This window comes from Bos javanicus, chromosome 5, assembly GCF_032452875.1.
Source record: "Bos javanicus breed banteng chromosome 5, ARS-OSU_banteng_1.0, whole genome shotgun sequence".
Taxonomy (NCBI): Eukaryota; Metazoa; Chordata; class Mammalia; order Artiodactyla; family Bovidae; genus Bos; species Bos javanicus.
The window spans coordinates 101,440,091-101,452,213 of NC_083872.1; the positions used below are offsets into that span (position 1 = coordinate 101,440,091).

Sequence of the window (12,123 nt, forward strand, 5' to 3'; positions counted from 1 at the left end):
CTCAGGCGGTAAACGTTCTGAGCCAGCACAAGAGAGATGCGGTCGCGCGCGAGAACTACAACTCCCGCCGCGGCCTGGGGGGCAGGCTCCGCCCCGCACTTCCGCTTCCGCCACCGCCCTCTCGGGCCGCCACCGCTCTCACGTGCCCCCTCCGTCCAACCTACCAGGGAGCGTGACCGCGCGTGACCCCGCGTGACTGGGGGCCGGAGCCGAAGAGGCCAGGAGGTGGGACTCTGGGACCCCCGTTAGTAGAAAGGCAACCCGAAAAGGTGGAACTAAACTTGCAACTCTCGATAGGGATTGGAGTTGTTACGGTAGAGGAGGAGCCTAACGCCCACGACCCTGGCCAATCAGCGTCCGGGATGATCTGAAAGGCCGGAAAGGGGAAAGGGGCCAAATGGTTCTGCGGTCACATGCCGCGGGGTCTAGTGGGAGGAGCAGTTGCCTAGAGGCCGCCCAGAGCTTCCTGTTTCCGGTTCCCAGAGTGGCGCTCAGCTAGTCGCTAGGAGGGACGCTGGCTCCGCCACGAGCTCTGGGACCCGGGTCTGTGGCCGGCCCCTCGCTGGCCCTGTCTCCCAGCGACGGGCAGCTACTGGGCCGGGGATTCTGAGCTTTGCCTGCTCTCTTTGCACGTGACATGTGAGTATGAGGGGCGTGGAGGAGGAGGGGCTGGAGAGTGCTCCCCCCTCGTGGCTGTGACGGGGTCCGGGATCTTTTTAAGTCTCGCTTGACCCGGGTTTTAGCCCAAAACTCCACATAAGGAGGCCGAGGGCAGAAAAACAAAGGTGTGAGGTTGGGGAGTCACAGAATCCCCAAGGGAGTGAGGGAGAAAGGATCTCCAAGACTGGAGAAGGGATTTAAGTGTTTGGAAGGCACGGAAAGGAAGATCGCTAAGTCTGGAGTCCGCTCTAGGTGTTACCGCATACCCGTAGACTGGGTTTTGGCCCGCATCGTGGAGGGAGGTCAAGGGGCATCATTTGTAAAGAGTATGGCCCTTAGTAGTTGGAAAGTCGGGAGACTAGACGCAGCGCGATTGTCTGGAGCCCTCGAAGAAGTTTGAGGGAGATGAATGTGTGTAAAGAGTCCTCATAGAGGAATTTGTGTTCCTCTTTGTAGGGAGCTTCCGCCCTTGGTCCATAGAGCTGATTTCCTAAGGCTTTCAACGTTGAGCGGTCAGCTAGTTAGGGCTACTCTTCCAGAAGTGTGAGCTACTAGAGACTGGAGATAAGGACCGCCGTGTCAAAAATGAGCCAGAGAGAAGAAAGTAGAAATTGCACTGACAAACGGAAAATGTTCATGGCTAGTCTTAAGGACTGGGAAAAGTGAGTGGTACAGGGGCCCAGCGATGTAAAGTTCTTTCCAGTTCCTGGCTCCATCATTGGTCATCCCATTGAAGGAGAGTTTTTTAGCATTAACCTAAATGAATCTATCATTATAGAACAAGAAAATTGAAAGGGATGCTTCAAAATCTTTAAGCCTTGCTGCTTAAACTTGCACCTTGAGAATCTTAATTGTAGCACATTAAAAAGAGACTCCCCAGCCCTTGGATTTCATTCCTTTGTGTGTGCTTGCTTAGATGCTCAGTCTTGTCCGACCCTTTGGGCTGTAGCCTGCCAGGCTCCTCTCTCCATGGGGTTTTCCTGGCAGGAATACTGGAGTGGCTTGCCATTTCCTTCTCCAATTCATCCCATTACTGATACATTGTTGCACTCCTTTTTTTATCAGAAAGTTTTCAGAAAATATCTTTATGCCATGATTCATTCCAGTTGCCTTACTAATAACTTCATACACCTTTTAATACTTGTATAACCTAAAGCAAGTAACTTCAGCTCTATAAGAATCAGTTTCCTCATCTGTGAAGTGGGGGAAATTATACCTGCTTTTCTGGGTTGTGAAGATTAATGAACATAATCTGGATAAAGCTCTTAGTGCATACACCACGGAATCAAAGAGAAGCAGCTCAAATGCAGCCAAACCTTAAGCAAGAAAGAGAAGACTATAAGTTTATTCTTATCCTATCTTTTTGAACCAATGAGCAAATAAAAGATAGCTCAAGTCAACTAATGCTTACTGCAGGGTGTTTAGCTGTTCTTCTTTTCCTAGTTGTGTGAGAGTCTGTTCTAATTTGGGAAAAGAAATCCTCAACTGTCAACAGATAAGGAACTAACTTTGAGGCCAGAGGACACAGCCTTCTGTGCGAGCATCCCTCCAGAAAACTGGTCCTGGAAAAAAGAATATCAATCTAATAAAAGGAGCCTCATCTCATTTTAGTCAGTTGGTCGCATTGTGTGTTGAGCAGTGAGTTAATTTAGGGAAGACAGGAATTGGAGGTCTGGGTTCTTCATTCTGCCTTCTGTTCTGTGAACTGTGAGAGGTCACTTCCCCTTCTTGCTTTGTCAAAAAGAAAGCAAAACTTTGGCAGCCTGCTCTGATCATCCCAAAAAATTAATGTGAAAGAAGATGTACATATAGTGGTTAAGTGTAGACAGTGAGCTCAGAGCCTGACTACCTGGTTCACACTGCTCACTTACTATGTCTAGTTTTCTCATCTGTAGAATAAGAATAATTGTATTTGCTTCATAGGGTTTGGTAAGGCTTAACTGGTTAATGTATGTTAAATTCCTAGCAAAAAGCAAGTGCTCTGTTAAGTATTTATTGTTGATCCTTTAAATGTGTTTATGGGAGAGAGTCTCAAATTTGGGGGGCTTCTCAGGTGGTATTAGTGGTAGAGAACCTGCCTACCAATGCAGGAGACTTAATAAGAGGCTTGGGTTCGATTGCTGGGTTGGGAAGATCCCCTGGAGAAGGGCATGGCAACGACTCCAGTACTCTTGCCCAGAGACTTCCATGGACAGAGGAGCCTGGTGGGCCACCATCCATAGGGTCACAGAGTTGAACAAGACTGAAGCAACTTAGGACACATGCATGCTCAGACTTTGGGGTTGGCTATACTTACTCTCTGCAGATACCTTAATGTTACTACAATGAATTGATGTTTGGATAACACCAAGTCAGGGAGATGACTTCCCAAGTATTGGTTGCCCTAGTGAATGTGGGAAACAGAACATCAAGTGTAATTTTGTTTTTGTGGTGCCTTGGAGGTATGGTGACCCACTTCAGGATGAAGCTGAACATCTCTTTCCCAGCCACTGGTTGTCAGAAACTTATTGAAATGGATGATGAACAAAAACTTCGTATCTTTTCTGAGAAGCGTATGGACACAGAAGTTGCTATTGACGCTCTGGGTGAAAAATGGAAGAGTTGTGTGGTCCGAATCAGTGGTGGGACCAGCAAACAAGGTGTCCCCATGAAGGAGGTGTCTGGACCCATGTCAGAGCCTGCACCTCCTACTGAGTAAGGGGCATTCCTGTTACAGACCAAGGAGGATTGGAGAAAGTGCAAATCTGTACATGGATGCCAGTCTGAGTGTTCTCAATTTGGTCATCGTAAAAGAGAAGAATATTCCTGGCCTCACTGATACAACTGTGGCTCATCACTTGGGGTTAGCAGAAGAGCTAGCAGAATCCACTGTGGTCTCTCTGTGTGGCCGCCAGTATGCTGTGAGATAGCCCCTAAACAAAGAAGGTGAGAAACCTAGCACCAGAGCACCCAAGATTCAGCATCTTGTTATTCCAGTATTGTGCAACACGAATGTTAATGTATTGTCAGAAGAAATAGCATACTAAGAAAAATGAAGAACAGGCTCCAGAAGATGCTCAACTTTTGGCCAAGAGAATGAAGTGGGCCAAAGAAAGACTCCAGGAACAGATTGCTAAGAGATGAAAGCTGTCCTTTCTCAGAGCTTCTTACCTCTGAGTCTTGAGTCCAGTCAAAAATCAGATGTTCTATTAAAAAAAAAAAAAAAAATGAGATGGTCTCAGGGTAACAAATAAGTAAGATCAGACATCAAAAAAAAAAAGTATGTTTAGGATAGTGGAGAAAATTTATTCAGGTACCTATTAAATTCTGCTTATTTTAAGTTTTAAATAGAATCAATGGAATCAGTGGACCAGCATGAAGAAGAATTAGAGGACTTGCCAAAGAACTGATGCTTTTGAACTGTGGTGTTGGAGAAGACTCTTGAGAGTCCCTTGGACTGCAAGGAGATCCAACCAGTCCATTCTGAAGGAGATCAGTCCTGGGTGTTCTTTGGAAGGACTGATGGCTAAAGCTGCAACTCCAGTACTTTGGCCACCTCATGGGAAGAGTTGACTCATTGGAAAAGACCCTGATGCTGGGAGGGATTGGGGGCAGGAGGAGAAGGGGACAACAGAGGATGAGATGGCTGGATGGCATCACCAACTCGATGGACATGAGTTTGAGTGAACTCCGGGAGTTGGTGATGGCCAGGGAGGCCTGGCGTGCTGCCATTCATGGGGTCTCAAAGAGTCAGACACGACTGAGCAACTGAACTGAAAGAGTATTTAAGCCAAAGTCTATAGACTTGTAGTATGAAAATATTTTATTGTAAGTGAGAAAAAGTTGGAAGAATTGAATCTTTGTATCAGGAAAATTGGTGATACTTTATAAAATTAACACGCAGCAATGGCCTGAGGGATGATTAATGAATACCAAAGTGAATTCTTACCAAAGTAAATCAGTGTATCCTGGGTATATAAAGGGGCTTCCCAGGTGGCGCTTGTGGTAAAGAACCTGCCTGCTTGTGCAGGAGATATAAGAGACGTGGGTTCGATCCCTGGGTCAGGAAGATTCCCCAGGAGGAGGTCGTGGCAACCCATTCCAGTATTCTTAGTTGGAGAATCCTGTGGACACAGTAGCCTGACAGGCTTCCCTGGTAGCTCAGCTGGTAAAGAATCCACCTGCAATGCAGGAGACCCCCATTCAATTCCTGGGTTGAGAAGATCCCCTGGAGAAGGGAAAGACTACCCACTCCAGTATTCTGGCCTGGAGAATTCCATAGAAAGAGGAGTCTGGCAGGCTACAGTCCGTGGGGTCGCAAAGAGTCGGCCGTGACTGAGCAACTTTCACTACAGTCCGTGCATAGGTGTACAGATGAGATTAGAGAAAAGAAAATGAGTTTGGAAAACAGAGCCACATGTTTCCATGCCTAAAACAGTTCAAGCATCGTATGAATTGGGTGTGTTAATTGTAAAGTGACTTGGTGATTCTCAAGAGTTATCAGCAACTGGAATGTAGGAAGACAGTTATACTTACTAGAAATCAAGAAACTCTTGAATTTCATGGCTTGAAGTGGGTTTAGAATACTTACTCAGACCACTGATCTGGACCTCATGAAGTTTGTTCATCCTATCATTTATAAATGGTTGAATGATTTTTTTTAGAGATGAGACAGAACAGATAGATGTCAAATCTTAGGTGCTGTGGTTATGTTAATCTCTTTATCATTTTTGTGATAAGTATGAACAAAGATTGTTAGATGCTTCTGAATATTAAAACAAGGACTTAGGGCCCAAAGTAGTCAGGTCTCTTTCTCTGTTTTACATCTTTCTTAATAACTTAATAACTTTCAATTAGGAAGTTGAAACACTTATCAAGTGTTCATTGTAATTCAAGTATTATCTTAGGGGGAGGATTTAAATAGTATTAATGAACTAGTATTAAACTTTAAATAATGAGACATTTCAACCTAACTTCTCACCAAATGGTGGAGACAAGGATATCTCCATCAGGCTGTCATAAGTAATTCTTTTATGTTCTCTGCTTTCCCTTTTCTCAGCCCTACAGTTATGTTCTGAAGGACTTACCTATGAATTAGACTGAAAGTGACTGATTTATATAGTTTCTTGACACAGGTGATAGATAACTATTAGTATATGTGTGTGTATATATATATACAGATGTATGGGTTTTCTGACACAGATATTAATATGTGTGTGTGTATGTGTTTATGTATAGATGTATGGGTTTCCTGACACAGGTGATAGGTAGATACTAATATCTGTGTGTGTGTGTGTGTGTGTGTGTGTGTGTGTGTGTGTGTGTGTGTAGTTGTATGGGTTTCCTGACACAGGTGATAGGTAGATATTAGTGTGTGTGTGTGTTTGGGTTTCCTGATACAAGTGATAGATAATGTGTGTGTGTATGTATGTGTGTGTGTGTATATGTATAGATGTATGGGTTTCCTGACACAGGTGATAGGTAGATATTATTATTATATATATTATATGTATATGTGTGTATGTGTGTGTAGATGTATGGGTTTCCTGACGCAGGTGCTTTGGCACAGAAATATTGAAAGGTACTATTTGTTGCAGGTGCCAAAGAATCTTACTGTTCAACAAGATCAAAATACTCTTCATTGGTGACACTTAAGTATTTTCTAAGCCATTGATTGATTCTTCTGACAATTTCTAGGACCAAAAATATATTCTTGTTTTATGCACACATTGCAGAAATCTCAACAACTGCCTGTCTACACTAACTCTGCTGTCCACTTTGTCGATTGCACATGAAAGGAGCACAGTAAGGACAGGAAATGAGAGTGGTGTCAGGTGAGGGAGTCGCATAGGAAGAGTCTTTTAAAATATGTCCTAAGACTTCCCTAGTTGCTCAGTGATAAAGAATCCACTTGCCAGTGCAGGAGACACAGGTTCTATTTGTGGTCCAGGAAGATTCCCCCATGCCCTGGAGCAACTGATCCCATGTGCCACAACAGCTGAGCCTGTGCTCTAGAGGCCAGGAGGTGCAACTACTGAACCCCACAAGCCCTAGAACATGTGCTCCTCAACAAGAGAAGCCACTGCAATGAGAAGCCTACGCACCACAACTAGAGAATAACCCCTGCTTGCTGCAACTAGAGAGAAGTCCATGCAGCAGTGAAAACCCAGCACAGCCAAAAATAAATGAAATTATTTTTTAAAAGATAACAAAAGTTTTGAAAAGAAAAAGAAACCTGACTTAAGCATCCAATCCTGTATATTAGATAATGGGGAAAAAAACTTGAAATAGAGACAAGAAAATAAAGCCCAGCATCATCATAATGAAGAAAACTGGCTAGTATAAAGTAATAGGTGGTGGGTGGAAGATTAACAGGTTTAAAAAAAAAGTGTTATTCATTTATTACACATTCATGTGCTCTATTTCTTTCCCCGATCCTCTCCCTCTTTCCCCGAAACACACACTCCTTGTCCCAAAAGGATGTCCCCCCTCCACAGCTCCTGGAGGACTGGCCTTCTGCTGCTGCTGCTCTTCTCTGTGGCAGTCAGAGAATCTTGGCAGACAGAAGAGAAAACATGCGACCTGGTGGGAGAAAAGGGTAAAGAATCAGAGAAAGAGTTGGCTCTCCTGAAGAGGCTGACACCGCTATTTAACAAAAGGTAAATGAGAAGAAACTTAAAGGCCTTGAGAAAACAACTTTATTAAAGAATCTCCTCTTACTAACTGTATTAATTTTTTTTTATATTACTACTGAATATAGAGGGGATACATGTATCATAACCTCCTCTGAGAGATGGTTCTAATCTGTACTTTAACAATATTGGCCTTATTTGGCCATGCTGTCTCACGTTCCTCTATGATGGAGAGCACGTGCTTAGCCCAGTGTTCAGCAGGGATGTGCAGGTACTTTATGCAGAAGAGTAGCTGTTTGTAAGATTGGACCCAAGAGACCAGCTTGATATTCAGAAGTATAAGATGAACATATTTAGGCCTACTACTACATCATCGTGGCTCAGACGGTAAAGCGTCTGCCTACAATGCGGGAGACCTGGGTTTAATCCCTGGGTCAGGAAGATCCTGGAGAAGGAAATGGCGACCCACTCCAGTATTCTTGCCTGGAAAATACCATGGATGGAGGAGCCTGGTAGGCTACAGTCCATGGGGTCGCAAAGAGTCGGACACGACTGAGTGACTTCAGTATATCATCGTAAGGGCTTCCCAAGATGGTTCAATGGTAAAGAATCTGCCTGCCAAGCAGAAGATGCAGGTTCAGCCCCTGGGTTGGCAAGAACCTCTGGAGAAGGAAATGGCAACCTACTCCAGTATTCCTGCCTGGAGAATCTTACGGACAGAGGAGCCTGAAGAATACAGTCCATGGGGTCACAAAGAGTCGAACACTGAAAATGAAAGTGAAGGGGGCTTTCCTGGTGGCCCAGATGGTCAAGAATCTGCCTGCAATGCAAGAAACCTGAGTTTGATCCCTGGGTTAAACATGACTAAACAACAACAATAACATATCACCATAAGTGTCAATAATCTTCAGATATATAAATCTGAAGATAATCTTTAAGGAACTAGGATATATATCATAAACGTACACCCTTATTCACAGGGAGGTACTAACTAATACTTTAGCGTAGTCTAGAACAATTATTCTAGAAATATCTAGAATACTAGCTGTCTTGGAGGCTGTATTTTCATCAGTCATCATCAACAGTTAGTCTGTCTGGGTCACAGTTAACCTCACAATGCAAAAGATATTATTCAGTAGGATATTTAGCCATGATGTTTGATAAATAAGTTGAACACACCGTTGTTTGAACAGAGGCTGCTCTTTCTAAGGCTGACAGCTCTAACTGTCCTCTTCCTCCTCTCTGCATTTCTGCTTTCAGCTTTGAGAGCACTGTGGGCCAGAGCCCAGACATGTACAGCTATGTGTTCCGGGTGTGCCGAGAAGCTGGCAACCACTCCTCTGGGGCAGGCCTGGTGCAGATCAACAAAAGTAACGGGAAGGAGACGGTAGTTGGGAGATTCAACGAGACTCAGATCTTCAATGGAAGTAAGAGTCTCACTGTTGATCAGCTTACTGAATCCCTCTGATAACCCTGTATGTCTCAGCCCTAACCAGGCTGTATCATATGGGTGTGTGTGGTTCAGCTCACCTGAGATACCTGCAAACCACAGAACACCCAGCTCCACCACCACTCCACAACCAAGGCTCAGGACATTTATATGTTTGTGTTAAAGTGAGATTAAGCTTTTTTGAAAGCCAGTCAGTCTATAAAAGTCTCCCCACCAACTTGAGTTATGTTGATAATATTTCTCAAAAATCATAAAATCATTGCTGGAAAGGACTATGTGAACAACTATGGTTTATTTTGTACCCTTAAGTAGATAAATAAGTGCAGATTGTTGTTGCTGTAAATAACATAATAAAAAACAAGGTCAAGAGTTTGGGGCTGGGGTCAGAAGACTAGATTTTTGATCCAGCTCATATTTACTTATCCTGTGACTTTGAAAAATCATTTGACTTTTTGTTTTCTCATATGCAAAATTGGAAGCAGAATCCTTACCTTGGTCACCTCGCATGATTATTAATCAAATGATATTTTGCAAAAGAAATTTGAACAAGTAAATACTGAAGAAGGAAAAGTGTCCCCAGTCTTCAAAGTCATCCAGTTTGAATTTATCTGTGGTTAAGATCTTAGGCTTTCCCTTGCCACCCAGTAATTGAATGGAGCCTCTTGATGTTAGCAGGTGTTCAGAAAATGTGAGTCATGACTAAGTACGGATCATAATTGTATTTGCACTATCGGTTGCCTACCTTTAGTGTGGGAAATCAAGATTATTCTTGTATGCATATGTGGTTCTTAGTTGTCCTAACAAGGGAACACAAGCTGTTACAAAGGGGTGGGTTTTAGTTGGTATTTCTGGTATACCAGAGCTCATCCTGCGGGGTTAACTAAAACCAACTTCACTGAACTTGGTTCCATGCTTCCACAGTGCCCAGGTCTGTCTCAGCTTTTCCCCCACCCCAAAGCTCCTTTTCCCTTGTCCATCCTCAGGTAATTGGATCATGCTGATCTATAAAGGGGGTGATGAATATGACAACCACTGTGGCAGGGAGCAGCGGCGGGCAGTGGTGATGATCTCCTGCAATCGACACACCCTAGCGGTGAGGCACCCCGGGGCCTGGGAGCCTAGAGAGGAGATGAAAGGACTGACCTGAGGTGGGACAGAATGTCCAGAGGGAATGAGATAACTGGGGTGGATGAGAGAAAACCAGACATCCAGGGACTTCCCTGGCAGTCCAGTGGTTAAGACTCCCCACTTCCAGTACAGGGGACATGAGTTCGACCCCTGGTTGGGGAACTAAGATCCCACATGCCATTTGGTAGCAGCCAAAAAATTTAGAAAACCAGAAGTTCAGTTTTTCCCTGAGTCATAGGCGTCCATCTTCCATCATACATGGAAAATGAGTTCTTAAACCAGGAGGAAGCAAATGTTTAGGGGGGTTTTGTGGGTTTGTGCTCCTTTTCAGACAAGCGTCAGAAGCAAACACCTTACCACATAAATGTTGTGTCTGTCCTCTTACCGTCAGGACAACTTTAACCCTGTGTCTGAGGAGCGAGGCAAAGTCCAAGATTGTTTCTACCTCTTTGAGATGGACAGCAGCCTGGCGTGTTCCCCAGAGATCTCCCACCTTAGCGTGGGTTCTATCTTACTTGTCACGTGAGTCCTTCTTCCTTTATCAGTCCAAGCCTTTTTTTTTAACTCATCAATCACTTGGAAGTATATGGGTCCAAATAGCGTGTGTGCATTTGTATGCTATATTATAATTGGAGGGGAAAGAAGTCTGTGAATATCCTCTTTAAACTCTGCAAGTTTAAAAAAATGAGACTTAATGTTTTATCCCCAATAAATATATGCATTTGGAGATGGGGGTTTTTCCCTACTGGAAGACTAGACAGTTTTTATTACTCTCCCATTATTAGATTATTAGAACTTTTAAAGAAATTGGACTGTTTATCTAATGGTGACTGTTCTCAACCCTAAATGAGTCACACGCTGTCTTGCTTTTTTCTGATCCAAAGGTTTTCTCAGGCAGGCAGCACTCTTAACTGGTTTTCTCAGGCTCTACCGGCCCCTTTTTTTTTTCAACTGACTACTCCTTTTTTGTTTTTCCATTTTTATGGAACAGAGCTTAGGAAACAGGTAACAATGAGCTTTACTGATTCTCAGTTTTTGAGTATGGATGTCTTTCTCCCTCACAGGCTTGCATCACTGGTCGCAGTCTATATCATCGGGGGGTTCCTGTACCAGCGACTGGTGGTAGGAGCCAAAGGAATGGAGCAGTTTCCTCACTTGGCCTTCTGGCAGGATCTTGGAAACCTGGTAGCAGTAAGTAACAGGGCAGCTGGGAGACAAAGCAGATGACCGACCATCCGTCCTGGTTTGCCCAGACCGAGGGTTTCCTGAGACACAGGACTTTTGGGTGCTAAAACCACCCCAACTTCCAGCAAACCAAGACAACTGGTTGCCCCAATACAGGGTAATAAGCAACATAGCACCTTAATGTCTGACCTTCCAGACTGACTGGAAGAACGGTACTGTTGCTTAGATTTATGAATCTGATCCAGCTATTTGGGGGCCTACATGAGGAGAGCGTGTTTCCCCAAATTCAGTTTAGGCCAATCACTGGAGCTTTGGGGTTTTCTCTTCATTATCCCTGGAGAAAACTAGTTCTTGCCACCTTCTCAGACCATAAACACTGTGCCCACCTGAAAGTTGCTGATTTCACATGATCACTTTTGCTCTTCTCTCTGTAGGATGGCTGTGACTTTGTATGCCGCTCTAAACCCCGAAATGTGCCTGCTGCCTATCGTGGTGTGGGGGATGATCAGCTGGGGGAGGAGTCAGAAGAAAGGGATGATCACTTGTTACCAATGTGATTGCACTTTAGATGTCCAGCTTCTTCAGCCCCCAAACCAAAGCGTCCTCCGGCAGATTTCTGAAGCAGTCTCTCATCTCACCCTCAGTCTTACTCTTGCTTTCTGGTTTGCTTTTGGTTTGCATCCACCTGTCAGTAGAAGAAATGCCTTTCTCTTTGTTCCCTGTTTGGTTTTCCCTCCTCAGAGATACAGCTGCAGGACAGAGATAATATAATAGGGCCAATCACAGTAGAGGCTGTTGCACTGTCTTCATACCAGAAAGTACAAGTAGAGGAGTTACTGTGAGCAAAAGGGTGCGGCAGGCTCCCTCTCTTTTTTAAACACATTTTCATAAGTTTTTGAGACACTGGATTTAATTAAAAAAACAAACCAAGAAACATTATTTATAGGTTTGATTGCTTTCATGCTGTTACTCTGCCCTACAGTAGTCTCCATGAGAGTCTGGATGGAACTTGCTGCTGGGAACTGTTCTGCAGTGATTATTTGGTCACAAGGACTGCCATTTGGTCTCAGCCTGGAGAGGTTGTACACT

At 44.1% G+C, this 12,123-nt stretch overlaps 1 protein-coding gene and 1 pseudogene across 2 annotated transcripts; both read left to right on the forward strand.

Moving 5' to 3' along the window:
• Nucleotides 1-136: 136 nt before the first annotated feature.
• Nucleotides 137-11,973, forward strand: M6PR (mannose-6-phosphate receptor, cation dependent). 2 transcript variants are annotated; one of them, XM_061417970.1, is made up of 7 exons: nucleotides 137-225; nucleotides 7,119-7,298; nucleotides 8,532-8,698; nucleotides 9,705-9,814; nucleotides 10,241-10,371; nucleotides 10,914-11,040; nucleotides 11,469-11,973. In XM_061417970.1, exons 2-7 carry the CDS (start codon nucleotides 7,120-7,122, stop codon nucleotides 11,589-11,591), a joined length of 837 nt encoding a protein of 278 aa, XP_061273954.1. In that variant the 5' UTR covers nucleotides 137-225; nucleotide 7,119; the 3' UTR covers nucleotides 11,592-11,973. The 2 variants fall into 2 exon arrangements, with proteins under 2 accessions (XP_061273954.1, XP_061273953.1); XM_061417969.1 differs by having other exon boundaries at nucleotides 206-639.
• On the forward strand, nucleotides 646-3,893 carry LOC133248164 (small ribosomal subunit protein eS6-like; annotated as a pseudogene).
• Nucleotides 11,974-12,123: the final 150 nt, after the last annotated feature.

What these genes read in the sequence shown, in the direction of transcription:
- M6PR (XM_061417969.1), top strand. An exon ending in ACACCGCTATTTAACAAAAG is followed by an intron (nt 7,299 to 8,531) that starts GTAAATGAGAAG and finishes TTCTGCTTTCAG; the next exon opens with CTTTGAGAGCACTGTGGGCC. An exon ending in GGTTCTATCTTACTTGTCAC is followed by an intron (nt 10,372 to 10,913) that starts GTGAGTCCTTCT and finishes TCTCCCTCACAG; the next exon opens with GCTTGCATCACTGGTCGCAG.